This window comes from Aythya marila (genome assembly GCF_965140915.1).
Source record: "Aythya marila genome assembly, chromosome: 22".
In the NCBI taxonomy this organism is placed as follows: Eukaryota; Metazoa; Chordata; class Aves; order Anseriformes; family Anatidae; genus Aythya; species Aythya marila.
In genome coordinates, this window is record NC_139063.1 from 4,400,525 (window position 1) to 4,427,226 (window position 26,702).

General features: G+C 62.6%; 3 protein-coding genes across 4 annotated transcripts; 2 read left to right on the forward strand and 1 right to left on the reverse strand.

The window, feature by feature from the left end:
* Positions 1-98: 98 nt before the first annotated feature.
* GMEB1 (glucocorticoid modulatory element binding protein 1) lies at positions 99-10,537 on the reverse strand. Its single transcript, XM_082777562.1, has 9 exons — positions 9,467-10,537; positions 8,565-8,689; positions 7,656-7,780; positions 6,648-6,751; positions 6,049-6,203; positions 4,840-4,968; positions 4,014-4,151; positions 2,982-3,104; positions 99-1,954 (listed from the first exon to the last, which is right to left on the reverse strand). Exons 1-9 carry the CDS (start codon positions 9,592-9,594, stop codon positions 1,248-1,250), a joined length of 1,734 nt encoding a protein of 577 aa, XP_082633688.1. The 5' UTR covers positions 9,595-10,537; the 3' UTR covers positions 99-1,247.
* Positions 10,538-11,063: 526 nt separating this feature from the next.
* LOC309886571 (discoidin, CUB and LCCL domain-containing protein 1-like) lies at positions 11,064-19,014 on the forward strand. Its single transcript, XM_082777561.1, has 15 exons — positions 11,064-11,620; positions 13,059-13,280; positions 14,752-14,889; positions 15,266-15,317; positions 15,527-15,599; positions 15,762-15,895; positions 16,012-16,049; positions 16,160-16,354; positions 16,801-16,919; positions 17,000-17,168; positions 17,250-17,348; positions 17,493-17,580; positions 17,714-17,751; positions 17,919-18,041; positions 18,458-19,014. Exons 1-15 carry the CDS (start codon positions 11,506-11,508, stop codon positions 18,886-18,888), a joined length of 2,034 nt encoding a protein of 677 aa, XP_082633687.1. The 5' UTR covers positions 11,064-11,505; the 3' UTR covers positions 18,889-19,014.
* A 594-nt stretch (positions 19,015-19,608) lies between these two features.
* TAF12 (TATA-box binding protein associated factor 12) lies at positions 19,609-25,956 on the forward strand. Of its 2 annotated transcripts, XM_082777372.1 has the most exons (7): positions 19,623-19,693; positions 20,470-20,614; positions 21,779-22,030; positions 23,194-23,271; positions 23,556-23,670; positions 24,087-24,175; positions 25,493-25,956. In XM_082777372.1, the coding sequence occupies exons 2-7, from the start codon at positions 20,546-20,548 to the stop codon at positions 25,526-25,528; spliced, it is 639 nt and encodes a 212-aa protein (XP_082633498.1). In that variant the 5' UTR covers positions 19,623-19,693; positions 20,470-20,545; the 3' UTR covers positions 25,529-25,956. The 2 variants fall into 2 exon arrangements, with proteins under 2 accessions (XP_082633499.1, XP_082633498.1); XM_082777373.1 differs by lacking the exon at positions 20,470-20,614 and having other exon boundaries at positions 19,609-19,693.
* Positions 25,957-26,702: the final 746 nt, after the last annotated feature.

Sequence of the window (26,702 nt, forward strand, 5' to 3'; positions counted from 1 at the left end):
TGTGTTTCCTTTGCTGTTGTTTTTTTTTTTGCTTAATATTTCCAGCCAAGCAGCTCCCCCCCCACCCCCCCAGCCCTCCCAAATCTCCGCAGCTCTCCTGGCGTCCCCCCGGCTCCCCCCTTTTTTTCTTTTCTTTTTTTTTTTTTTTTCCCCCCCCCGGGGGATCCCCGAGGGCAGGAGGGACCCCGGCGAGGCGCTCGGTTACTTCAGCGCCGTCCTGCGGAGAGATCCTAGGAAGAAAGAAGAAGAAGAAAAAAAATAATAAAATAGAAAAATAAAACCACCAGACGAGTAGCGACAAGCAGGGAGCAGCCCCGGCACGCAGTGTAAACGGGAGGCGCCCCCGATCCGGAGTCCGGCTCTCCTGGGAAGCGACAGCACGACATGCTTTGTACACCCCCGCGGCACGCGGGGAGGCTGCGGGACGAAGCTCGAGCTGCTCTTGTTCTGCCTTTACGCACCAGGCTGAAAGGGGCTCGGAGGCTCCAAGCGGCTGCGGCGCCGAGCCCGGCCAGGCGAGGGAAAAGGGAAAGGGGGAAAAGTGCTGCGGGGAGAGAGCGGGGCCGGGGCTGGGCAGCTGGCGAACGGGGATAGGGGAAGGGAGAGGAAAGGAATACAAAAAAATAAAAATAGAGATATAAAAACCAACTGGTGTGGAGGAGGAGGAGAATACGGACAGCGAAGTCGGGTTGCTGTCTTCTTCCCCGAAGCAAAAATAATAATTAAAAAAAAAAAATAAATCCCAGTTGCGGTGACAGTGAAGAGTCCAGCAGAATTCCCTTCCCTGGGCAACGAAATAAAAACACGGATGAGGTACCTGTTCCACCCCATAGCCATCGCCCCTTCCCACAGTCCCATCGAGCTCCAGCCACTGGTTATTGTCTCTCTGAAATAAAACCGCCCGGGCCGTGGCAGGCCCGGAGGGAAGCACCATGCCCACGCCGGGCATCGGGAGCCCCGGCCCGGTTCCTCCCGGGTTGTTCAGCAGAGATCCAGTCTCTCCTCGGCCCTGCAGACAGGCAGGATTGTTCAGTGCTCCACGGAGACGGAGCCTTGTCCAGGTCTCGCGTGTTTCTCCAGCTTTTTGTTTAAAAAAAAAAAAAAAATTATATATATATATATTTTATATACAGTGCAATGAAATTATCCATGGAAACAAATGGGGTGGCCGGTAAGGATGCTTAACCAAAAAGCCCAAAATGAAACGGGTTCCCAGCTCTTCCCCAAACCGACGCTCGCCTTCCCCGCTAGTCCTCCAGGACCACAATCTCCACGTTATGGACCTGGTGCTGGTGGTCCTCCACGTCTCCCACCACCTTCTCCTCAGTCCTCAGCTCCGTCTCCAGGATCACCGCCTTGCCCTCCGCCTCGTCCGCGTCCGCCTCGGGGTCGGGCGCCGGGTCGATCTCGATGATGGTCTGCCCGTCGTCCGAGGTGCCCTCCACGGCCTGGATGGTGGAGGTGAGGCCCGACTCCATGGCCACCAGCTCCACGGGGTTCACCACCGCCGCCACGTTGGCCAAGGCGCCGCTGTCCTGCATGGCCGCCGAGCTGAGCAGCGCCAGGCTGGAGGACGGGTGGAGGGTCACCGTGTCGGAGGAGCTGGTCTTGGAGGAGGACACCACGGTGGCGTAGCGGAAGAGCTGGGAGCCGGAGGGCAAGGTGTGGACAGTCACCGGGCTGGAGCCTTGGCTGATGGTGGCCACCGGGATGTTGCCCACGGAGAACTGCTGCCCCACGGGCGCGATGGCGATGGGTGAGATGACGGTGAACTGAGGCTGCTGGATGGGGGTGGAGGGGCTGAGGACGGTGGCGGAGGCCGGGCGCTGCAGCCGGGGTCTCTTGGGGGGTTTGGGGGCGCTGACGGGCATCAGCACCACGTTCTGGATGGTTTGGGACTTCGCCTTCTGGTCCTTGGCGAGCTTCTTCTGCTCCTCCAGCTGCCGCTCCAGGTCTGCAGAGAGAGGGTGGGAGCGGTGCGTGGGGCGGGGGGCAGCAAACTGGGAGCTCCCAGGACTCGAGGGCTCCACGGGCAGCCGCTGCAGCCCACGTCGGCGGCAGCAGGACCCCGACCACTCCTTCTAGCACTGCACTCAGGACCAAACTGTGCCAAGGGAGCAGCCCTGGGTCCTTGTTCTGCACCCGCTCAGCCCCTTGGCCAGCAGGCAGTGCCCGCACGAGGAACACGCGGTGCCCTGCACCACTCTGCTGCTTCCTTTATCCTCCTGCTGCCAGGAAGATGGGAGCTTTGCTCCCTGGGTGAAATCTGCCTACAAGGAGAGGACGAAGCCCCTCTGGGCAGCAGGAACAGGTTCCTGAGCCTGGCTGGGTCCTGGGGGCCTTGGACATGTGGGACAAGGACAGGACCACCCGGGGCAGCACAGACATCGCCTTGACCCTTGTCTGGGTCAGCGGGGGAAGCCAGAAGAAGCGTGGTAATCCCATTTACTCAGGGTAGTAGGGGACTAGGGCAGCCCAGCTAAGAACAGGTCCTACGGGGTGTGGAGAGGAGGGAGCTGCATCCAGGTCGGGTTGGTGGCTTCGGCTCAGGGGAAGCCACACGAGGCACTGGGTAGCTCGGCACCAGGACCAGCAGACAGCTCAGCACTACACAGACAAGTTCATCAGCTTGGGCACAGCACCGTGCTGCCAGCAGCTCAGAGGGCTGCAGCACAGCTCTCAGCCAGCAGCAGCACCTATGTGCTAACACCAACTGGATCGGGCTCCCAGAGCCAGCACTTCGGCTGCTGCAAAAGGCTCAGCCCCACTTTGGGCTGCTGAACGCCCCCGAGCAGCTGCTCTGGGGCCACGGGCAGCTCCACTCAAGCCCTGGGATGGAAAGGGATTGATGGAGGTTTGTTTCGGGGCGATCTGGAGTGAAGAAGGACCCTAATAGGGTTCATGGGGGGGTTATGTTGAGGGAAGGTTGTGTTGGTTCCCCAGAGCAGCGAGGGGACGAGGAGCCGAGGCACTGACCCTACCTGCCAGTGCGTAAAGGAACTGCTCTTCTCCTTGCTCCGTCTGGTTTTTCCTGTTGTCCAGAACCTTCTTGACTGTGTCCATCAGGCCAAATGTGTGAGCAACGTTGTTCAGAACTGCGGCATCTGCAAGGAATGTGCAAAGGGATGAGTGCCAGGTCCCACGGGGGGTAAGGGTCTCCGTCAGGTACTCGGAATGTGCTGTGATTACACCAAATTTTGTCTTTTGTTTTTTATAAAGCCATCCCCGATCTTCCACGAGGGCTGGCTGACAAGGGCAGACCCAGCTCCCTCATCCTTCTGACATCCAAGAACTAAATAATCCCATTCACATGATAAAGAAAATGAAACAGAGATGTGTCACCCAAGCAGCTCGAAATTGCTGCAAATGAAAGCATAATTTGCAATCACAGAGATACAAACGAGATCTCCACCTACAAATCATCACCCCATGCTGCTGACAGTGTCATTAACATGCCAGCTCCACTGAAAGCTGTGCAAAATTTCTATTATAATCCACTGACTTCAATCACTCACAGCTTCCAAAAGCTGCCACCTACCAGACACGAAGATTTGCCAGCCCAAAGCTACTTTAAGGGGGGGAAAAATAAAAAATCCTGGGTAAAACGAAGTTTGTGGTTACATGGGTGTTCTCTCAGCAAGAGCATCGACAAGAAGTGCTCTCAAGCCCTGTGCTCACGGGGCCGTGTGCTGAACTGGATTAGGGCACTGATCCAAGGCAAAAATAAGCCTCAGAAAGGGAGGGGAGCTATTTTTAACCCAGATCAGTTCCTTCATCTGGTTCAGCCCCAAAACCAGTTTGTTTGGCACAAGCGAGGCCAGGACAAGAAGTGAGGGGGTAGGACCTGTTTACGGTCACTGTCGTGGAAAAAAAAGTGTTTGAATGGCTCCGGTTTGCTCGGAGAATCTGCTCCAAGGAGCACCAGGAGCTGGGGACAGGCGCCCCATGGCCTCAGCACGCGGCTCCCTTTGGAGCAGCCTTCCCCACCGCAGGGGCTCCGGCTCACGACCCACCTGTCATCTGGAAGGGAGACTGGCCCAGCCTCTGCTGGACGCCTCTCAGCACTTCTTCTATCTCCTTCTGGATGTTGCACACAACCTCCTCCATCAGCCCCACGTCAGCGATTCCCTTCCAGAACATCAGCGTGTCCTCTGGCACGGGGAGAGGGGAGAAGAAGTCAACAGGCATCGGTGGGCATTTCCCCACAAGAGGACCTTAAACCTAAGCCACGTGCAGCAAGAGTAACTTTGCAAGATGACTTCTAATTCAGCCGTTGGGGTGGATGTGACATGGAAAAAAAAAAAAACAAACCAAACCAAAACCCAAAGAAACAAAAACAGATCCAGGAAGCAAGGCAGCAACAAGTTTTCAAGCAGCACCATGACCTCCAGGGCCACATTTCACTGTTTCTCTTTGTCCTCCCGAGACACAGAGCTTAAAATCTTTGAGGAAATTCTGCCTGAGCTTCTGCACTGACCCTGGGAGGGAAAGCAAGGCGCCACAGCCAGGGAAACACAGCCCGGAGGGCTGCCAGGGTACTGACACGGGCTGCTAACCACGCTGATGGCTTCAGCCTAGCTCCAGGCTGGGGGCCATTTACGTACTTTAAATAAACTAAAAACCAAAGAACCCTCAGTGTAACTAGTTACTAGCTCCAAGGAATCAGCCCCCAGGCCGGGGCTGAAGCCCCCAGCAGCAGCAGGGAGCTCTGCACGCCTGGGAAATGCTGGGATGGCCCCGGGGCTGTGGGGCAGCTCCGCCACCGCCTCCACTCCTGGGATTTCCATCTCCGCCTCGTAGCACGCGGGCAGAGGGGGAGAAGACGCCCGAGGAGCTTACCCGAGATCTCGTCTGTGTCCTTTTTCATGCCTTCCTCAGTGGCCATGGTGACGGCGGCTGTAAGCGCCGAGTTCCACTCGATCCCCTCCTCCATGCTCTCCTCCGACAGCGCGATCTGGGTGATGCTCCCTGCCAGACAGACGGCGTCAGCCCTCCCCGCAGCGCCAGCCCCGAATCCCTGCCTCGCTTTCCGCCCCCTCACCCCTCCCCGGCTCTTTTCCACTCTCATGGTCAGGTCGGTTTTGCCTGGCTTTTGTAAAGAAAAGCAGCTAAGAGCAAACGATGCCACTTCTCGATGGGCTGTGATGGGTCTGGGGCTTCTGCAGGGAGGGCCACAAACCCTCCAAAAACCAAACCAGAGCTCTGGGCTACAACTAAAAGAAAGGGATCAGAATAAAGAAGTGGGGAGCAAACAAGTCTCAGCCCAGCCACCTTTTTCCCCCTGTATCATCAGCATCAGAGATGCTCTGATCTCTCAGGAAGCGACAGGATCCAGGTCCATGCTAAATGGAAACAAATCCAACTTGATCCTCATTTTCTGGATCCATTTTGGGACACCTAAGCCAACGTTCAGCCACTGCAAGGTTTTCTCATGTAGCCACGGTGCTTTCCAGGAAATTCCCCTTAGCCTACAGACACCTCTGCCATCTCACCCGCCCAGGGCCTTATAGAGAAGTAACGATAGGGTACAGCCAGGAGCATTCTTCTCCTCTGACCTCTGCAAAGAGATCAATCCCTGCTCTGAAGCAAGGGATTAGCTGAGAACTTGTAGCTGGGGTTACCATCAAATCAGGCCTTCAGCCATCGTGCCCCATCTGCTGACAGCCAGGGGATGTGGAGCAGAGCAAGAGGTCAGCGTGCCTGGACCCATCAGCATTAACCTTTGGTATAGACCCTCGGGTAGGAAACACTTCAGAAAGTGCTGCCCAGGCTCACACGGGGCTCCCAGCCAAGAGGGATCCCTCAAAGTGAGCTCCCCAGGCTGCCTCCAGCCACTGCTGCCCACCCAGAACTCCCTGCCCGATGCTGCATCAGCTCTCCAGGAGGACAGGGGAAGCGCCTTCCTCCCAGAAACCAGGGCAGCCTCCCGAACTGCCCTGCCACACCCGGGGAGAAGGTGCCGAGTGGTGTGGGAAACCCGATTTGGTAAGCCCAGGGAGGGAGAAAACACCAGGGGGAAGCTCGTGCCACTGCCAAGAGGCTTCCTACCATCAGCGGAGGTGGGGGTCTGCACCACGCTCTGCTGGCCTGGCACTGGCGCCCGGGCGCTGCTGATCAGCAGGTCGAACTTGGTGCTCCGGCACGTGTTGGTGCAAACCTTGTCGTGCTGGTAGAAGTCGATTTGCCCCGAGTCCATCATCTTCCTGCGCGGGGAGGAGGGAGAGAAGCAGGCTCAGCTCAGGTCTCGGATGGGGGATGAAAGGGAGGGATCCACGTGGGGATAGTGCGGCCGTGGGAAGGACGGGGGAAGGGGAACCCAGCGGCACTCTTGGCACAAAACATCTGTGGAGCTTTCAAATGGCACGCACAAACCAAGCCCCAGCTTCACACACGCATCTCCAGCTGGGGACCAGCCCCTTTCCACTTCCACCAAGCACCACGGCCCCCAGGTGAGGCTGTTTCTGTACAGGATGAGGAATCCTGCCCTGTCCAGCAGGATCTCTGCCCCACAGGTGCTGCTGGCCAGGTAAGGAGAGCCCCCAGGAGATCTTTTGGGGACTGCAAGGCAGACAAAATGCCTGCTGGGGATCCTGCAGCTGCAGCGAGGAAGCCCTGAAGCTGGGCAGGGCAGCGGGCAGGTCACATACCTCAGCATGATTCCTCCGAGGCGAATGGCTCTCTTCCAGTCCTTTAGGGTTGACTTCCCAGCCAGGTGAACAAAATGCTTCGGGCTGATCAGCTGGTCATTGAACTGGCAAGGAGATAAGCACGGGCTTAGCAAACACAAGGGGGGGCATCGCTTCAGGACACTGGCTGAGGGCACAGTCACAGCCAGGCCAGCTCACCTGAGCCCCCAGTCCTTCCCCAAAAAAGGAGCTGCTTCCCAAACCCCCACCAGCTCCAAACCCCTCAGCACAGAGTGCTTACAACCCAGCAGGGACAGTTTGCAGCACTCAAACCACACAGCCCTAGGCAGGAACAGCCCCAAAGGCTTTTGTACAGGTCATGAACCAACTCAGCTCCTTGTGCGAGCTGCAGTCATCTCAGAGATCATTCTGGGAGGCTCCCAGTACAGCAAAGAGCCGAGCAGCGTCCTGCTGCCACAGGTGAGCACTCGGGCATCCTCCTGCCCTGCCCCAGTGACCGAGCTCCCGCTGAAGGTCTCAGCAGAGTGCCCACCACAGCAGCACCCCGGGGCGCAGCCTCAGAGCACCAGCTGCTGCTTTAGCACGTTGTCAAGTGGAAAAAGGTAGCGGCAAGATCCCTCTTCTCCCTGAGGAACTGACAGGAGAGGAATACCAGGACGCCGAGGGAAAGAGACAAGGAAGAAAAGCTCTGGCAGCTCTCACTGCGCTTCCCTGCCTGCCTTCAGCCCCACGTCCCTCGCCGTGTGCCAAACACAGCTCTGCTTTAGGCAGCAACCAAGAGCAGCACTGAAACGTAAGGTGGGTGAGAGGCCTTCCCCCCTAACCCACTCTTCCCTTCCTTCTGCCCATGCTACAAACATCAGCAGTGACATCCAGCACGCTGCAAAGATGAAGTCACTCAGCTCCAGGACAGGGCTCAGATGGAACAAAAAATGTAAGGAAGTGCTGCAGAGGTAAAGGGCCAGACCCAGGGAGCAGAGAAGAAACCTGCTGTGAAAACTCTCCTACCTTCACACACTTGACATTAATTCCCGGACAGACGAACTTCTTCCAGAGCAGGATGGCTTTGCTCTCCCCGCAGGTGATGGGGTAGGCAATCTCGATTTCCTCGTTGGTTTCAATGGTGCTGGGGTCTGAGGGAGAAAAGGCAAAAAATGAAATCTGCCACCCGAGAGGCTCAAATCCTACCAAGCACGAGCTGAGAGCTCACAAGCTGAAGACCTACACTCAGGAAACCACAAGAAGGGCTGCTCCTAGCTCAGGACCTGACCTCTTTCAGCCTTCCCCAGTTACTGCTCTAGCAGCAAGCGGACAGAGCAAATCTGCTTCTTAATACAGCAGCACAAAGCTCATCGATTAGGAGAATGTGGGACTGGAAACCCAACACATCCGTGAGGGAGGGGGCAGGGAGAACAACCTTCACTTTGTGCAAAAAAAAGAAACATATTTCAGAGGTTTCTTGGAGCCCTGGTGTCCCTCTAGCAGAGAGATCGGCCATCTACTCCCCGTGTGCTCTCTGCATGTGCTGAGTCTTTGCTAATATTGCCAGAAGACCTGCACCCAGGCAGGAAGCAGACACGAGTTAGGATTTAGTGGCAGCACCTAATGAGAGGGCGCTTTATGAGCCCTGGTATTGCTTGGGGTGGCAGGGAGCAGCTGGGGCCAGCCCGCTCAGTCCTGCTGAACGCTCAGCCCAAATCTCTACGGGTTTGGATCACCAAAAAACCAGCAACCAGAGCCCGATGTCCAGGACCCCGTGGGAGCCCTTCCCACTCGCTGCAGGAGACCCAGGACCTCAGCACCCACCTGGGGGCCAGCACCCACGGGGGCAGAGCCAGAGGGAAGCCCCCAGCCCCCAGCCCCCAGCTTGGTGGCCCTGCAGAGGGGAAACAACGCCCACAGCAGGCAGCAACTCACCGAGCCCTTCTTCCAGCTTGTGGATGGTGTGCGTTTCGACGGCCACCACGGCAGCGCTGGCCTCCGAGCCCTCTTGGTAAATCCTGTTGTGAAAGGACCCACGGGTAAAGCAACCACATACGGCCCTCGTCCTCGAGGGCCACCCATTTTCTTTGATGGTTTTGCCATGGGCATTTTTTGGCACGCACAAAATTTCCTAACAGTCCCGGGGGCTGGGGCGGGCAGAGGCGTTGCCAGCCCTGCCATCGCACCGAGGTGCCCGCGGAGCAGGACGCGTCCCCCGACCTCTGCCTTTGATTTCTGACGCCCGCACCAACAGGAAGCGGAGCTCAGTGACCCAGGATTTCCCTTCCCTCCTGCGTGACATTCTGCAGCGCTTCGGGCGACTTCCCCCCGGGGGTTCAGGCGGGGAAGAGCCATTGTCAGGCCTGCAGCAGCCCCCTGCAAACAGCACGGGGCCGGAGCCGCCGCGTTTACACCCTGCAGCTATTCGGGATGAAGCGCCGGCCCCGCGAGGCTTCCCTCCGAAATCCTAGAGTCTTTGGGAGGATAACTAAAAACCCCGGGTGCCTGCAGGCACAAGGCAGCCTCGCAGGCTGTGTGGCACAGCCCCCCCAGGGGAATCGGCTGCGGGTTGACAAAATCCCACCCGGGGAAGGGCGCGTGGGGGGCTCGCCCCCATCCTCCCCATGGCGCAGGGGCCGGCATCCTGCGGCTCCGCAGGACGGCTCCGGCCCTCGGGAGCCTGCTGACGGTGCCACACACAAAAGCTTTCCCCACTTACACCCAGGAAGCCTTCAGCCGGGGTTATTTTCCTCAAATAAAACCTCCGCGGGGGGCCACGAGGCGCAGCCCCCACCCTCACCCCCCCCGAGCCCACCGCCCCTCGGTGCCCGACTCACCCCTGCTGCACGGGCTGGAGCTGCAGGATCACTTGGGTCTTGGTATCCTCCGGGTTCTCCCCTTCGTTGCCGTCACTTGGTACAACCACCACATCGCCCACAGGGACGCTCACCTCGGCGTTCGCCATCTCTCACATGAAGCCCGGCGGCGGGGGGCCGGGGCGCTGCGGAGGGCGAGCAGAGGCAGGGCTGCACCGCGGGAGCTGAGGGGGAAACGGCGCCGCAGCGCCCGGGCATCGTCCCCCACAGGTCCCGCTGCAGCAAACGGCACGGCTCCGGGCTGCCGGAGAGGCTCTCGGGTTCCCAAGGGGGGGGAAAATTCGCCAGCAGGGAGGCGGCAGGTGCCCAAACGTCCTCCCCAGAGGGGAGCTCGCTCCTCGGTGCTGGCTACGAGCAGCTCGTCTGGCGACGCCGTGCTGAAGGGCTCGGGGTCCCCCCAGCGCCATCTCGCTGGTAACTCGCCGAGCGAGGCCGTGTGTGAGGTTGTGGCAGCACCAGGAGAGTACGGGAGGAAGGATCCCAAAGCGCAGCCTCATCCCCATGACCGGGGCAGGTCCCATCGCCCCCTAACATGGCCCTGCCCTGCCTGGGACGGGTCCCCCCCACAGCCCCACACAGCCCTCGAGGCGCTGTGTAGGGACGCACAGAGCTGGGGCTGCCCACAAAGGTGCGGGATGGAATCGGCCCCGGGTGCGGGATGGGATCGGCCCCAGGATGGGCTCGGCCCTGGGATGGATTCGGCCCTGGGTGCCAGGCACTCGGCTCAGGCTCATCCTCACAGCTCTGAAAGCCACCCCGAGCCCCCGCCGGCCTCCCCAACCCCATCCAGCTCCTGCCCGGGGGTGAGCGCAGTGCTTGGGGGAAGCGGCTGCAGGGAACATGGAGCCGGTGGAGGCCGGTGGGTCAAATGGGGCCGGAGTGAGGCCAGAACTGGAGTGAGACCGGAGTGAGACCAGAATCAGGGCGAGATCAGAACAGGAGTGAGGCCAAAACCGGAGTGAGGCCGGGCGGAGGCAGGATCCGGAGTGAGACCGGGGTGACACCAGACCGAGGCCACCCACGGGACATGGCTCAGGGGGCACCTCCCTGGCTGGGGGCCACCCCCTCACCCCATGCCCCCCCCCACGCCCCATCCCTCGCCCCCCTTCCCCTCCCTTCCCCCCTCCCCTCAGCCCCCCCCTTAGGGGATGGGGGGGGGGGGCGCGCCCGGTGCCCCCGCGGCGCGCGCGGGGGGCGTGGCCGCCCGGGGGAGGGGGCGTGGCCTCCGCGCTCCCCCCTCCCCTCCCTTCCCCTCCCCGCGCTCCCCCCCCCCCCCCCTCCCTCCCTCCCCCCGCAGGCGGACGCAGCAGCGCAATCCCCCCCCCCCGCCCCCCCCCCCCGCGGCGCGCGCGGCACGTACGGCGGCGGCACGCTCGCGCGCGCGGAGGGGGGGGGGGGGGGGAGCGCCCCCCTCCCCGCCCCGCCCCGTCGCGCTGCCGTCGCCGCCGCCGCCGCCGCCGCGGCCTGGCCCCTGCCGGCTCCCGTAGCGCGGCGCCGGCCCGGCCCTTACCGTCGCCGAGCGGCCGAGTCCGGGGGTTGGGAGAGAGCCGGGGGGGGAGGGGAGCTTGGAGGGGGGGGAGGGGGGAGCGGGGCCGGGCAAGAGCTGAGCATGCGCAGTGCCCGCCGCGGCCTCGGCCGCCAGCACTTCCGGCCGCCGCCTGGCTTAAAGGGGCCGCGGCCTCCGCGCCGCTCCGTTGGCTTTACCGGGAGGTGCCGCACCGCCGAGCAGCCCCCCCGCGGTGCTCGGCGGCTCCGTGCCGTGCCCGCCTCTCTCACCCCTCCCCGGTGCTCCCCGTGCCCCCCCTGCAGCCCCGTTTCGTTGTCCCCCCCCCCCCCCCCAAAACCCGGCTCGCTGAGCCCCCCTCAGGACATCCTCAGCTGAGTGGCGGCGCGGCCAGCCAATCGCAGCGCGGGGCCGGGCGGCGGCGGCCAATGGGAGCGAGGCGGGGGCGGGGCCGGGCGGCTCCGGTGGCGGCGGCGGGGCCGGGGCCGTGCCGAGGATGCGGGCGGGCGGCGGCGGCGGGGGGGGGGGGGCGCTGGGGCTGGCGCTGGAGCTGCTCCGCCGCTGCCTCCTGCTGGGCCCGCTCGGGCTGCGGCCGGCCGGCGGCCAGGACGGTGAGTGCGGGGCACCGGCAGCGGGACGGGCACCGGGAGCGGCACCGGGACCCCCCCCCCCAGCCCGGTTCCGTGAGTTCGTAACGGGGCCGCTGTGCCCCAGCCCGGGCTTTGGGGTTTTGGGGTGAAATTGGGGGTTTTGGGGGGATAAATTGTTTTTTTGGGGGAGAAATTGCTTTTTTGGGGGGGAGAAACCCCCCAAAATTGCCTTTTTTTGGGTAAAAGTGAGGTTTTGGGGCAAAAAATGGTGTTTTTGGCTTTTTTTTTAGTGTTTATTTTGTGCTAAGGGTTGGGTGAGGCACCCGTTAGGGTCCCCGGCACCGGTTTCAGCCGTGCGGGCAGCGGTGGCACCGCGGGGAGGGGGCTCCCGGTTCCCCCCCCCCCCCTCCGGGATGCTCCGAGGGGGCTTTGGGGAACGGGACGGGGGCCCCGGTGCCCCCCCCGGTGTGTGTCCCCCCCCGGTGTCCCCCCCTTGTCCCCCCCGTCCCGTCCTGCCATAACTCCCCGAGCGGGACATCACGGAGCTGAAGTTCCTGGGCATCCCGAGCCTTTTTTTTTTTTTTTTAATTCTCATGAATTGAATGAAAATCAGCCCAAAAACAGCACGGGGGGGGGGCACAGAGCCCCGCACCCCGTCCCATGGCCCCGCTTTGGCCACCGTCCCGTCCCGGGGGGGTTCCGGAGCTTCCACCATCCGCTCCCCCCCCGTGTCCCCCCCCTTTTCCTTCCCTTTCCCTGTGGGATTTTTCCTGCTGACAGGGCTGGGGATGCTCTGACCCCCCCTTTTTTTCCATGACCCCCCCACATTAGGGTTTCGCTCGGGGTCTTTGCCCTGCCGGCCACAGCTGTGGCTTCGCTGCCTTTTTGGGGCAAGATTCCTGCACTTTGGTTAACCCCCTCAGACAAAAGCTCCCCCCCCCAAGCCTTTAAAATCTGCATTTTTGGGATCTTGCCCCATATCCGGGGGCGGCGAGGCTGGAAAAAAGCCCCCTTTGTGGCGGGTGACCCCCCCGGGGAGCATGGGGGGCACACAGCTGCTCGGTGCTGTGCAGCCCTGCGGGGTTATTCCCCCAAATCCCCCCCAAAAAATTATCCTGGGCTAACGAAGGGGTGACGGGGGTGTCTGGGGGGGGTCACGGGGGAAACTGAGGCTGCTGCGACCTTGGGGCTGGTCCCCTGGGGGGGTTGTTCCTTTTTATATGTCCGGAAAAGTGATTTTTTCCAAACAGGAAAACATTTTTTGGAGGGGGGGTGCGCGGGTACCAGCGGGGCGTCCCCAGGGAGCTGATGCTTGAAGGGGAAACTTGGGGAAACCGAGGCACGGGGCCCTGATGAGCACAACTCTCCCGATTTTTGGGGCTGGGGGGGGATCCTACTGGCTCGGGGGGGCCCCGCTGAGGTTTCACCCCCCCCCCCACCCCTTTTTATCTTTCCTTAGGGGACGGCTGCGGCCACACGGTGCTGGCGGCGCGCAGCGGGACGCTGAGCTCCAGGAACTACCCGGGCACCTACCCCAACCACACGGCGTGTCGCTGGCAGCTCCGTGCCCCCCCCGGCACCTCCCTCATCCTCGTTTTCGGGGACCTCGACCTGGAGCCCTCGGAGCGCTGCGCCCGCAGCTCCCTGCTGCTCACCGACCCTGACAGCGGGGCCACCTACGGTATGGGGGGGGGGGACACTGAGGTGGTGCCACCCCGGGGTGGGGGCACGGATGGCAGATTTGGGAAGTCCCGGTGAAGGAAATGGGGGAAATTCGGCTTTTTGCCCCGTTTTTGTGCTGAAGGGGGTAGCCGAGGTGGCGCACCGGGGGTGTCGTGGCCCCAGTGGGGTGCGACCACTGCTGTGGGGTGGGAAGGAGCCGGTAAAAATCCCCCCCCATGTTCCCAGGGCTGGGATTTTTGCCCATTTTCCCCAATTTCTCACTTTTTCCACCCGCCTCGGTGTTGGCACCCCCAGGGGTGGCACCGTGTGTGCCCCAAGGTGGGGGACCCCAGCCCCATGGCGCTTTGGGGTCTGTACTTTTTCCCCCCATCCCAGCCTGGCAGGCTGCCCCCGAGCCGTTCCCCTCACCCAGCTGTGCCCGAGCCCTGTAAATATTTAGGGGATGGTGCCTCCCCCCCCAATGTGCACCCCAAAACCCCTTTAGGGCCTCACTGGGTTAGGAACCGCTCGCGGCCACCTCTGCGGGGGGGAAACTGAGGCACGGGGGGTGCTGGGCCCGCACCCAGGGGCTTGCACCCATGGGTGCCCGGTCCCTTAAGGCCACCCCAGCCCCTTTGGGTGCCTTTTCCATTGGGATGGGGCCGGTGCCAGGTCCCGCTGACATCCCCATCCCTCTCCTGCTGCTTTTCGGGAAGGGGCTGACTCAGAGCCGGCTCCTGGCACCCGACCAGCCCCGCGGCGAGCCCCGGCCTGACCCTGCCGCCCTCCCCCGGGGCCACGTCAGGGTCCTGAGGACCCCTCCCCATCCGTGGGGGACGTGGCACGGGGTTGGGGGGGAACTGGGGACACCTCTCGTCCTGTCGGGGCTCAGCGATGCCCCCAGGACCCCTCCTGCGCCCGGAGCTGCGGTTTTAATCCGGGAGATGGAGCCTGTGGGTTCATCTGGGTTACACCCGGCTGCTCCCCGGGATTTAGGGGGCGGCTTCAGCGGCCCCTGTGGATAGGGGGGGCCAGGAACAAGAACCACAGGACCCTTTTTTGGGGCCGTGTGGGGCCGAGCCGTGCGTGCCAGCCCCGGCAGCGCTGCCTGGCGCCCACGAGGGCCGTTGTCCTCGGCGGCTCGCTGCGTCCCAGCTGGGTGCAATTAAGCAGTGAAGAGGCTCCTCGTGAGACGTTTTCCAGGAAGCAGCAGGGATTACGCAGCTGCCCGAGGTGGCGTCACCACGGGGGGGGGACCCTGGTCCAGTCCGGTCCCAAGCCCAGGGGCTTTCTGTCCCCCTCCCTGTGCCCCGTATGGCTGTGGGGACGGGGCCAGTGCCACCCCGAGCATCCTGCCCGGGGCACAGCCCCCTGCCCGAGCCCCCCGGGGAGGTGAAGCCCCAGGTCTGGGTGCTGTGCCCACCCCCCCAGGGGACCCCAAACGCCCCCAGGGGACCCCGATCGCCCCCACGGCCCCGTCCCTTTTGCAGGGCCCTACTGCAGGGACTCTGGCCCCGCTGCCTCGCCCCTGGTGACCAACTGGAGCTCCGTGACCGTCCTGTTCAGCAGCAGCAGCCACCGCTCGGGCCGAGGCCTCCTCCTGTCCTACGCCAGCTCGCAGCACCCAGGTGTGGGGGGGGATGATCCCCTGGGGGTGTGGGGAGCTCCTCGCCCACCCCAGGGTGGCTCCTGTTGCTCCCAGCCCCCTAAATAATGCCCCCCCCGGGATGCTGAGGTGGTTTTTTTCCCCTGTCTGGGGGCACGGTGGAGGCTGGGGGTGTGGAGGAGGTGATGGGGGGCAGCGGGCTGAGTTGGGGACCCCCGGATTTGGGACCCCAGCCCCAGGGAGCGAGGAGACGTCACTCCCTGTTCCCCTGAGGTGGGGACCCGGGGGTGGGGGAGAAAAACCTACAACAGGAGCAGGATTTGGGAAGGGGATGGGGTGCTCCGGGTGCCGGGGGGGGTCCCACAAGCCCCTCACCCAGCGGTGTCCCTGCCTTGCAGATCTGGTTTCCTGCCTGAAGAGAGGCACCCACCTGGCCCAGGAGCACACCAGGTGCGTGCCCGGCCCCCTTGGTGCCCCCCAACCCGTCCCCAGCAGTGCCCCTTGTCCCCAACCCTCTCCTGGGGCTGGGGCTGGGCTCGCTGGGGGCATCCTTGGGGTGCAGCCCCAGCTCCTCTGCCGGGGGGAGGACACGTTTCGGGGCACAAAACCACCCTGGGGCGTACGGGGGGTGGCAGCCCTGACCCCCCCCCACGTTGCAGCGTGTACTGCCCTGCTGGCTGCAAGGACATCGAGGGGGACATCTGGGGCAACGCCCGCCAGGGCTACCGGGACGTACGTACAGAGCCTGCCCCCCCTTGGGGTGACACTCGGGTGTCCCCAACGCGTGGCTGGCTCCTGCCACCTCCATCCTGCTGCCGGTGGAGGACAGGGGCCGGGCTCAGCCCCCGCTGCGAGGGGGCCCGGCTGCTCTGACCCCCCCCCGGGTCCCCGCAGACCTCGGTGCTGTGCAAGGCGGCCGTGCACGCCGGGGTGATCGCGGACGAGACGGGCGGGCAGGTCAGCCTGTCCCAGGAGAAGGGGATCACGCTCTACGAGTCCGCCTTCGCCAACGGGCTCCACTCCAAAAGGTGGGTGCGGGGGGCTGCCAGCCCTCAATTTCGGAGCCCTCCCCGGCTGGGGGTGCCAGGATTTCATCCCCCAAGAGCAGGAGCAGCCCTGACGTCCCTCCCCTCCCTTCCCGCAGGGGCTCCCTCTCAGAGAAGCGTCTCCTGTTCCACAGAGGTATTTTTCCCATGAATTCAGGCCCCGCTTTGACCCGAAGCGGCGCCGCCGCCACCCGGCGTGGGGTCCCCAGCGGCGGCCAGGCCCCCAGCTGCCCCCTCCCCTTGCAGCCTGCGGCGATGCCCTGGAGGTGGCCGCCTTCAACGCCTCGTCCTGGTGGCAGGAGGTGGACGCGCTGGGGCAGGAGCGGGGCTGGGCAGCCGAGCGGGCGGCCCTGGGCACCCCCGGCCCCTCCTGGGCAGCCGAACCCGGTGCCGAGGCCGCCTGGCTGGAGCTGGACCTGGGCACCCGCAGGAACGTCACAGGTCGGTGTCCCTGGGCTGCTGGAGGGGGACAGCCACCGTCCCCGTGTGCCCCCCACCCTGCCCCAAGTGGTTGCAAATCCCCCTAAAATACCCCAGGAGCTTTTTAGGGCTCCTTGGGCCACCTCGTGCTGCAGTTCCCCTGCTGCAGGCAGCACCCAGCCTCCCTCCCGGCTCTTTCCCGTCCCCGTTCCGTCCCCTCCCCGCCTCCCGCAGCCGCCTGTGGGGCCGAACAAGCCCACGTTGTGCTCCTGCATCCGCTGCCAGCGAGCGCCTTTTGTTCGCTCGCCGCCAACGGGGGCTTTGTGCGGCGGCGCTGGAGGAAAATGGGGACATTGTGGGGCCGGGGGAGGAGGGAGGGATGCAGCCGGGGGGCTGAGCGGGGGCCGTGGGTGTTCCTGGAAGGGAGGGGGGTGGCGGTGACACGCAGGGCGCATCCTGCCCGCCAGGGATCGTCACGAAGGGCTCCGAGATGTACGACTGCTACGTGACGTCCTACAGCGTGTCCTCCAGCCGCGACGGGAGGAACTGGAGACCCTACAGGGGCAGCGGGGGCCAGGAGGACAAGGTGGGTGCGGGGGCACGGGCGGCGGGGTGGGCGCGAGCCCCCGCCCGCAGCTCCGGGGCCATCCCTGCCGCCTCCGCCAGGTGTTTGAAGGCAACGTGGACAGCCGCGGGGAGGTCTCCAACGCCTTCATCCCCCCGATCGTGACCCGCTACCTGCGTGTCACGCCCCACAGCTGGCACCAGCGCATCGCCATGAAGGTGGCCCTGCTGGGCTGCCCCACGGCGAGGGTCCGCGCCCCACGGCCCTACGGTGAGCGTCCCGCAGCCCTCACGGCCCCGTGGAGCACCCAAGGGTGGCCCTGATGCTGATGGCACCCGCTCTGCCCCGCAGCACCCAGCGACCCCCAGGATGTCCCGCTCCCCGTCCCCACCAGCCGCTCGCCCGGCCGCACACCCGTCCCCGGTGTCGCCCTGGACCCCGAGAAGGCCGGTGGGTGCCCCGTGGGGCTGTCCCCGCTCTCCTGGCTGCCTGTGGGCACTCGCCTTCACCTCCCAGCTCTGGCTGCCCGCTGTGGGCTCCTGGCACCCTTGGGTGCCCCGTGGGCACGGTGCTGATGCCACCCTCCGTCCCCAGACTCCACGCTGCTGGTGCTGCTGCTCGTCGGCGGCTTCGTGCTCGGCTCCAGCCTCCTGCTGCTGGCCTTCCTCTGCCGCAGGAGGAGGTGGGTCCCGGCCGGCAGCCCCCTCCCCAAAAGCTTCCTCAGGCTGCTGGCCGTGTCCTGGGGGGGGGACAGAAGGGACCCCACCAGCACAGGGGGGCGCGGGGCAGCCCCTCATCCTGCTCTCCCCTCGCAGGAAGCCAGCGTTGGAGCTGAACTGTGGGATCGTGAAAGGTAACGGCCCCCACCCCATGGGGGGGCCCCAAAGGCAGGAGTGGGGGCGGCTGATTGAAGGCCTGAGCTCTCTGGATCTTTCCTGCTCAGCCCTGGAGGTGGCCCCGTCCCCGAGGGCACCCAAGGGTGGCGGTGTGTGGGAGCTGGGGGTTCTGCTCTCCGCGCAGGGTACCCCAAGCTGGAGTCGAGCCGGGTGTGCTCCCTGGGGAGCCTGCCCCCCCCCGGCTCCACGCCGCCCTCCTTCCCCGCAGCGGCCGCGCTGGGAGACCTGAGCCAGCCCCATTCGCCAGGTAACGGGGACGTGGGCGTGCGGACGGGTCCTACAGCTGGGAGGAGAGGCAGAATGAACCTGGATACCCCCACGTTGCACCCCGGGGAGCCACCCCCCCCCCCCCAACACCCTGGTGCAGCCCCCGTCCTGCATCCTGAACCCTCTGCAAAGGGAGAAATTGTTATTACACCTCCACCACGGGTGGTACTGGAGGGTGCTGGGATCCCACAGGGCTGTGCTGTCCCCATGGGGTGTGTGCCCTGCCCTGAGAGGTTCTGGCAGCCCTTGGGGGCTGTGCTGCTGCCCCCAGCCCACCCGTGACCCCGCAGCACACCTCAGCCCACCATGGAGCAGCTGGGGGTGGCTGGGTGGGCACGGGGCCCCTGCTCCTCTATGGGGCTGTCCCCAGCTGAGCTGCGCCTGTCCCCATACCAGAGTACGCCGAGCCCGACGTGGTGCAGGTGAGCCCCAGCGGGCAGCCAGGACCTTCCACCTTCAAACCACCCCCGGACGAGGGCTACACCCTGCCGCTGGTTGTCAGCCACTACGCCGTGCCGGGGCAGTACCACGAGTACGCCGAGCCGCTGCCGCCCGAGCCGGAATACGCCACGCCGTTCGGTGACCCCGAGCCCCTCGGCACCCGCCGCAGCCCCTGCGGTATAGCGGGGCTCCCCGCTGCCCTGAGCCACGCTGGCTCCCCGGAATCGCCCCTGGCACGGTACGATGCGCCCACCCTGCCGCCCGGGGAGCCGCAGGGACTCAGCGGGGTGAACGCAGCCCCCCGAGGGGAGCTGCCCCCCAGCCCCCATGAGGACAGCGCCTCGCCGGAGCGTCCCCACTCGCACGTGTACCACGAGGCCTGGTGAAGGAGCGGTGCTGGGGGAGGCACTGATGGAAGGGAGGCTCAGGGCACTTGGCTGGTGAGCCTCGAGGGAGGATTTTTTTAAGAAAAACACTATTTTATTTAAATATATATTATATATATGTCTATACACGGTGCTGTGCATCGCGTGCTGGGGGTGTCGGGACGCGAAGGGTGCACAGAGCAGCAGGAAAGTGAAGTGGGGACGAAGCGGGGGGTTTAAATCAAATTGGAACCGAATTCATGCGGACACCAACCCCTTCCCTGCTCTCCTCTGTTGTTGACCGCGGGCTCTGGGGCGCCGTCACTGTCGGTTACCGGCGGCCCCGCGCGCAAAAATTGTGCTTCCGAAATCTCTTGATGTCGATTCCGCGGGGGCGGCCGAGGCCCCCCCGTGCCACGCACGGCAGAAGCCCTTTTTGGGGCCGCGCCCCGCAGCCGCCGTCTCCGGAAAGCGCCCGAACCCTCTCTAGATCATGGCGACTCCATCTTCTTCTCTAATACCAGAGATAATTCCTTCTTTATTCCCCCTTTTTTCCTCAAATTTTCCTGCCTTCGGTTCATTACTTTTAACGATTTCTGCCCTTTTTCCCCTCAAAACCCCACTCTTGGTCGCCGCGCGGCGGTATGCAAATAACGCGGGGCATGACGGGATACCCCTCCCGCCTCCCTCTCCCGCGCACGCGCAGCCCGCTCGGCGCCACACGGAAGCGCTTCCGGGTGCTGCCCCCGGAAGGGCTCCGGGTGAGGCGGCGGAGGGAGCGGAGCCGGCGGCGGCGGGGCCGGGTCCGGCTGCGGGGCATGGGGAGGTACGGGGGGAACGGGGGGGGATGGAGGGGAACGGGAGGGTCTGCGGGGACCGGGGGAGGCCGAGCGCGGTGCCCCGGGGCCGGTGGTGGAGCCCTGCCGGTGCCCGGTGCCGCCGTGCCCGGTTACACGGGGCCGGGCGGGGGCTGCGGCCCCAGCTCGCGGCCTGTCCGGGTACGGAGCTGCCCCGGCTGCTAACGGGACACGGTAACTAATTATCTAATGTCCAGGACTAATGAGCCGAGGTGATAATTAACCGCCTGGCACCCGGAGCCACCCACCCGCCCTCCACACCTGGCCCAGGGGCACCGGGACTGCTCCGTGAGGAGCCCCCCGGCCCGGGAGCCCCCGCAGTGCCCTTCCCGGGGGGACCGGGCAGGGCTCAGAGCCCCCGGAGCACCCCAGGAGCTGCCTTTGGGCTTCACGCAGGGCTGGGAGCAGTGCTGAGCTGCAGAGCCGGTGCTTAACGAGCTGCAGAGGGTCTTTAGGGAGGCTGTGGGGTTAATTAAGGGTAAGGTTAATTAAGGACGTGCTCCTGCAGGGGGTGCCAGGAGCCCCTCTGCCTCCCAACCTGAGAAGGAAAGCAGCCGAGGTCCTGCTCCTGCTTCAGGATCTCAGGCGAAGCCTCGCCTCGCACTGGGCAGCACCGTGCTGCTCACCGCTGCCCCGAGCAGCCCCTCACACTGCAGGAAGGGCACCAGCAGCCCCCCGACCTGCTGCAACCCCCGGCACCTCCCCAGAGAGTGGGTGACACGAGAACTATCCGGTGTTCCCGTAGGAACGGGAGAGAGATGGAAGAGGAGGACGGGAGAGTAGGTTAACGCTGGCTGCTGACGGACCGGGAAGGCTCGGGGATGGCCTCTCCGTTGGCTGGGCCCACAGCAGTGGCGGATGTAATAAAAGATGTAGACACGCAGATAGCTGTAAGTAAGCGGGGGCTCGCCTCCGGGCAGCATGCAGGCGTGCGGTGGCACCTCCACGTCCCCTTGGTTTTGCCTCTGGCGATCTTGCAGGTGCCGCAAGATCGAGAAATACACGAGCAAAACAACCTCAGGCTGATAACGTGTGTCTCGGCCCCGGATCTCGGGGGGCAGAAATCGCCTCCTGCCCTGCATGGTGGGTGAGGAGTGCCTGGGGGGGTTGTAAGTGGCTGGGGGAGCAAATGGACGCGGTCAGCTGGTGTGAAAGGTGAGATGTGTGAATGAAACACGTCTGGTGCTGAGCTCCTCGCCCAGGAATGGTTTCGGGGTGAGCACAAGGGATGTTTGGGTGAACTGGAGCAGGCTGAGAGCCCGACGAGGCTTGGTCGTGATGTGAACGCTTCCAGAAGAATTCCCCGTCCGTAGGGGGCCGCAGAGCATGGGTCTGGGGGGTCAAAGCACTAAAACAGCCCTGGCTAAGCGTGAGTGCTGCCTTGCTTTTCCGTGTGGATTAACCCCAACTAACCAGGCTTGCTTTGAGGACGGGAAACGCCGGCTGGTGGCTGAGCTTCTTACCTGGAGCTGCCAAACGAGCCATCGGTGTGAGAGTCGTGGCCTCGAACGGCCGCCTCTCCCCAGCCTGTCTTCCCAAACCGCCTCCAGCGCTCATGGCACGTGGTGGTGACGGGAGGCTGAGGGCTGGCCAAGTGCCCTTGCGCAGGATTTCACGTGGCACTGCCAGAAAGGAGACCTCCACCTCGGGGAGCCTGAAGCCTGTGGTCTTCTGGCTTGGGCTTCTGCAGCGCAGCCTCGTCAAAGACCCGGACGCTGCTGGGCGCTGTTGGCTGTGGCCCTGGGCTCAGTCTGGGCTCTGGGCACGGCCTCACTCTTGAAGCTGCTCACGGTGCGAGCAGTGTGCGTGCAGGCAGGGCCCGGCAGGAGAAGCAGGGGGTCCATGCAGCCATGTGTAGCCCTCAGGCTTCTTGTGGCAAACTCCTCACAGACCCAGGAACATTTTCTCTTCTTCTAAGCGTTCTCCTGCCTTCTTTTTGTGTCCAGAGAGACCCAATCCATCAACCTCTGGGCCCTCCAGGACACCTGTGGGCAAGGACCGAAGCGCCCCTCGGAATTCTTTGCTAACCCCAACAATTCTGTTTCTTCCTCCAGTTGATTGGTTCGGGTCCCCACAACCCCAAGAAGAAGCAGGACCTGGACAAGCTTTACGACCTAAAAGCTAAAGCCCAGCAGATTATGAACCAGTTTGGCCCTTCTACCTTGATCAACCTCTCCAACTTCTCCTCGATAAAGCCAGAACCGGCCAGCACCCCCCCGCAGAGCTCCATGGCCAACAGCACCACCGTGGCCAAGATGCCCGGGACGCCCAGCGGAGGAGGGCGGCTCAGTCCCGAAAGCAACCAGGTAACCTCAGCCCCGGCTGGAGGAGAGCAGGGGAGAAGCTCGGACCTGCCTGTAGCTTCACCCCTCTCCTTAAATTACTAACAAAAACCTGATAGCCCTTAAAGTATCGGTTACTGCCCCCAGCAAACGCCTCCACGTGTTTCTTCCAGCTTTCAGGCTGGGTTGGGTGCAGAAGCTTCTTCAGTCTCCAGAAAATCTGTATCAGGGTGTGACTGGGAAGGTCTTTTTAAACATGGTTAAAAAAACATGTTTTTTTAAATGTGGTTTTCCACGGTCAGGGAAACAAAAATGCAGCTTTGTAGCCCCGGTCTTACTGGCATGGTGCGGGAGGCTGCCCGAAGCTGCTGACTCGTTGCCCATTTGCTCAGGGTCTTGTTGAGTCTTTGGCATGCACAAAATGTATTTCTACCCAACAAGGGAGCACAGCCCGGGCTCCCTGAGGTCTTTCCTGGCGCTGTCACAGCTCTGGAACAGGAACAAGTCTCCAGCACAAACACAGCCACAGCAGTTCCCCGCTGGAGCCGTGCAAGGACACCAGGAGTGGGTTCAATTCTCCTGGGGCTCCAGAGAGCCGGAGAGGTGGAGCTGGGATGTGCTGGTTCCAGGGGCAGCACAGCAGAGCAGCCCCAGCTCTCACCTGGCTGCTGTAAGGCCCGGTGCCTCACCACGGCTCAGCAGCAGGACAATTCCTGCTCCCCAGCCCTGTTTGGGCTGTGAGGGTGCTGCCTTCTGCCCCGCAGTAACCCAGCACTCACCTGTGTGTCAGCTTTCCCTTTGAAACACTGCAGGTGAAGCACTAGAGCAACGGAAATGCTTCCTTTGTGTCCTGAGCACAGATTCAGGCACTGAAATGTTGCTTGCGTTTGCCTTTTAAGACTTCTTGTCGTGCCTTTGTCCTCTCACCAGCAGCCTCGCTTCTGCCGGGGGCATTTTAGTGCCAGCTTAGTGCAGGAGATTTGCTTCTCCTGGGCTGCTGCGCTCTGCTTTCAGTTCAGAGCGGGCTCTCGTGCTCGAAAATGACTCCTTAACACCTGATGTGTCTTATCTCTGCCGTTGGGGGCTGATACGCTGTGTCAACACGGGTGCCTCGGGGCAGTGGGGGAGCCGAGGGGGCAGCCGCTTTGCTGAAGGAGCAGCAAATCTTTCTTCTCTCACCCCCTCAGGTTTTAACCAAGAAGAAGCTGCAGGACCTGGTGCGTGAGGTGGACCCAAACGAGCAGCTGGATGAAGATGTGGAGGAAGTAGGTACCAAACCCTAGCGGGGGCTGCACAAAGAGCTGATCAAGGACTTTTCACGGCCCAGTGGCCCTTTGTCCCAGGCGTTGGGGGGAGTTGGCTCGCGTTATGCTGCTGGATGCTCCAGCCATCCGTGTCTGCTTCCCGGCACTGAGAGAGGTTTTTAAGAGCAGCAACCGTAGCGTATGCCTTTGACATGTTAGCTCCTGAGGGCTCGTTTTCATGTTTTCCACCCAGTTTCAGCTGCTCAGCACTGACAGGGCTGGTGCTTGTCCTTCTTCCGTGGCAGATGCTGTTGCAGATCGCCGACGATTTCATAGAGAGCGTGGTGACGGCTGCCTGCCAGCTCGCACGGCATCGCAAGTCCAACACCCTGGAGGTGAAGGACGTCCAGTTGCACCTCGGTAAGGAACCTGCCCTCACCAGGGGGCTGGGAACACGCCCTGCAGCCACGGTGCTGGGGTGGAAACCCCCGAGCAGCTGCAGATTCATTGCTACCAGATAACACCCTGCTAAGTGGGGAATAAGCAGGGTGCCTGCCCCAGCCTCATCCTCTCCAAGTTTTGTTTGCACTTGTGCAGTTTGTAGCCACCCATCAGCCTCTGCTGCGGTTCCCAAGCACAGGGGCTGCATTTTCAGCGTGCTTTAATGCCGTGCAGCCCTCCAGAAAGACTTTTAGAGCTGGCCTGAGGATCAGCCCCACACAGCTGCGTGTAGCACCGGCTGCAGGCGGGTGTCCCGGTGCTGTGCGAGTGACGAGGGAGCTCCTCGGGCAGCGGGCAGCTGGGGAGGAGTGTGCTGAGCGTGCTCTCTCTTCCAGAGCGTCAGTGGAACATGTGGATCCCAGGCTTTGGTTCTGAAGAAATCAGACCCTACAAAAAAGCCTGCACTACAGAAGCTCACAAACAGGTAAGGGGCCCTCAGGAGCACACCGAGAGCCGCGTGGTGGAAGCCTGATGAGCATAGGGTGCTCCTGGGCTCCAGGCACTGCGTGAATCTGTCGCCTCTTCCAAGTGCTTTGGACTTGAAATCGCTTCCAGAGCCTTCTCGTTGGTTTGTGCAGGGGATGGAGCTTGCTCTGCCTCTTGCTGGTGGTGCCGTGCTGGTTGTGCCCTGGCAGAACGGTAGCACTCGAGCACCCGCCATCTGAACGGCAGCACAGGTCGGGAGGGTTAAAAAGCAACAGAGAGCTGCAGGTGGCAGCTCCTCAGCTGTCCCCTCGCGGTCCTTGAGCCCTGAAAGGAGTGAGGGCACCCTGCTAACTCCTCGGGCTCCACAGGAATCGAGCCTCCTCACTGCCCTGGCCTCACAGCAGCTGCGGTTCAGGCCCGTGAGAGTCTTTGACTGCAGACACTGTGGGAATAATTGCAGGTCTGCAAAGGCCATCAATGAGCACGGCGCTGGGAGCAGCTCTCGCCTTGCCTCCCCAGGCCTGATACTTGCCCTGCAGGCAGTTCAGAATCAAGGCAGGGCCTGGGGCTTCCTCCCTGGAACGCCACAGAAGGGCTGGAGGAGGCAGAAACACAACTGAGGTACCCTGAGGGACCACCTGAGCCCAGTCCTGCAGCTGCTTCTGTCTGGGACTCAGACTGCCTGCGAGGAACCAGAGCCCCACGCTGTGTTTGCAGGCCCTCATTGTGTGCTGCAGCGTCCCAGGAGGCTGCCTGTGGTGTTCCGTGCCGATTCGCAGTGCTCCTTGCAGGCTTTGGCTCAGGTTCCTCTTTTTTTTTTTTCTGTCTGCAGCCCGAGGCAGTGCTCGGCTGTGCTGAGAGCAATGCCGGGCGCCTGCCGTGTCTGCACACAGCTCTCGGGGTTTCCAGCTGGGGGACAGAACTGGGCAGCTCCGTTTCTTCCTCTGAATTTTGCTTTAACTCACTTGGGGGCAGATTTTAAGCATAAGGGCAGGCTCAGGGAAGGAGGTGCCCCGCAGGAGCCGTTCAAGAATGGGGATGTTATCGCAGCTCCCCTCCTGAAGGTGGATTTTGGGCCACTGTTCATCCAACCACCCCCAGGGTGCCGAGCAGGGGAGCGCAGGCTCTTCCTTCTCCTCTGGCTCCGGCTGGGACCTCTCTGAGATTCAAATGGACTTGAAAGACCTGTGCGGAAACGAGTCGGGCGGTGTCCTGAGAGAACCCGGGCTAATGCTCCTCCTGCAGCGTTTTTGAGCTGCTTTGCAGCAGCCTTGTCTGGGACCGGCTTCCCACGTTTTTCTCTTTCTTGTTGCAGAGAATGGCACTGATTCGCAAAACCACCAAGAAATAGCCCCTGGGAAGAGCTGGGAGATGACGCCGGTGCGTTTTGGGATATCTGCCTCTCCACTGAAGCCTCCACGATGCCATCCACGGGATATTTTTTTTAATGCTTTACAGAGAAGCATATATTTTTTATTAACGGTGCAGCAATATCTGACTTTACGAGATCTGCCAAAAACATTCTACGCCCCCGTCCTCATTCCCTGTAAGAGCGCAACATATCTCAAAAACAAAGACTTTTATTTGTGACTTGAAAGTGGTTTATCGTATAAGTGATTATCCAAGGGACAGAGCATTTGATCTTGTGTGGGACAGTATTAGAAGCATCTGTAGAGGTTTTTGTTTCCTCCTTCCTGCCCCTACCTGCTCCAGTACTTTGTAATGTCAGTGTTTATATAAATACTTGCGTTTGTTTTACATGAATAAAGAAATTATTAATCTAAAGCCGCGGCACGGTCTTGTGCTCTGCAGACAGTGTGCGGAGGCAGTGCCAGGGAGATAACCACCAGGTTTGCTTGTTCTCCACGTGTGGTGCTGGCTCTGGGAGAGCTCTCCTGGGCTTTAAAGTGAGCAGAAGGCTTTGCCTGGGCTCTGGGCAGGCGCTAACAGGGCTGGGCGGGCACCTTGCCCCCTGCCTTGGGCTCCTTGCATCCAACCCAGGCTGAGCGGTTTGCCTGCTGTTCGGACACTGGCACCGTTAGGACACCTGAGGCTGTGGAAATGGAGGTGACTCCATGGCTGAGGATGGGAAATGAAGGGGATCTGCTGCTTTGTTGGCCTGGGACGTGAGGAAAGGCCCCGTCCCGCTGCCTGCCCTGCTCACCAGGGACACTGCGGGTGCTGTTGGACGTGGTGAGGAGGGCACTGGCAGAAACAGGAGGCTGCTGTGTGCTGAGCTCACTGCTGGGGCTCTTGGCCTCCAGGGCTGCCAATACCCCAGGGGAAGCCCCCTTGGTTCAAGGTCCCCGTGCTCCCTTCCTGGAGCTGCCACCTTGGGAGCCCCAAGCCTGCACCAGGCAAGTGCAGCCCCAGATGAGTGCCTGGGGAGGGGAGAAGCTGCGGGGCTGGGGGCACGGAGCTGGGCAGAGCCCGCTGGGCTGGAAGGCACAGGGGAGGGGGGCGTTGGGATCAGTCCTGGAGCTGTGCGCTGAGAGCTTTGGGCCCTCAGGGCGCTGTGAGGGCTG

What these genes read in the sequence shown, in the direction of transcription:
- GMEB1 (XM_082777562.1), bottom strand. Translation starts at nt 9,594, where the DNA reads ATGGCGAACGCCGAGGTGAGCGTCCCTGTGGGCGATGTGGTGGTTGTA. An exon ending in CTCCAGCCCGTGCAGCAGGG is followed by an intron (nt 8,690 to 9,466) that starts GTGAGTCGGGCA and finishes CTCGAGGACGAG; the next exon opens with GGCCGTATGTGGTTGCTTTA. An exon ending in TTAATGTCAAGTGTGTGAAG is followed by an intron (nt 6,752 to 7,655) that starts GTAGGAGAGTTT and finishes TCTCCTTGCCAG; the next exon opens with TTCAATGACCAGCTGATCAG.
- LOC309886571 (XM_082777561.1), top strand. Translation starts at nt 11,506, where the DNA reads ATGCGGGCGGGCGGCGGCGGCGGGGGGGGGGGGGCGCTGGGGCTGGCG. An exon ending in CTGGCCCAGGAGCACACCAG is followed by an intron (nt 15,318 to 15,526) that starts GTGCGTGCCCGG and finishes CCCACGTTGCAG; the next exon opens with CGTGTACTGCCCTGCTGGCT. An exon ending in GCGGGGGCCAGGAGGACAAG is followed by an intron (nt 16,920 to 16,999) that starts GTGGGTGCGGGG and finishes CGCCTCCGCCAG; the next exon opens with GTGTTTGAAGGCAACGTGGA.
- TAF12 (XM_082777372.1), top strand. Translation starts at nt 20,546, where the DNA reads ATGGCCTCTCCGTTGGCTGGGCCCACAGCAGTGGCGGATGTAATAAAA. An exon ending in ATGTAGACACGCAGATAGCT is followed by an intron (nt 20,615 to 21,778) that starts GTAAGTAAGCGG and finishes TTCTTCCTCCAG; the next exon opens with TTGATTGGTTCGGGTCCCCA. An exon ending in CTACAGAAGCTCACAAACAG is followed by an intron (nt 24,176 to 25,492) that starts GTAAGGGGCCCT and finishes TTCTTGTTGCAG; the next exon opens with AGAATGGCACTGATTCGCAA.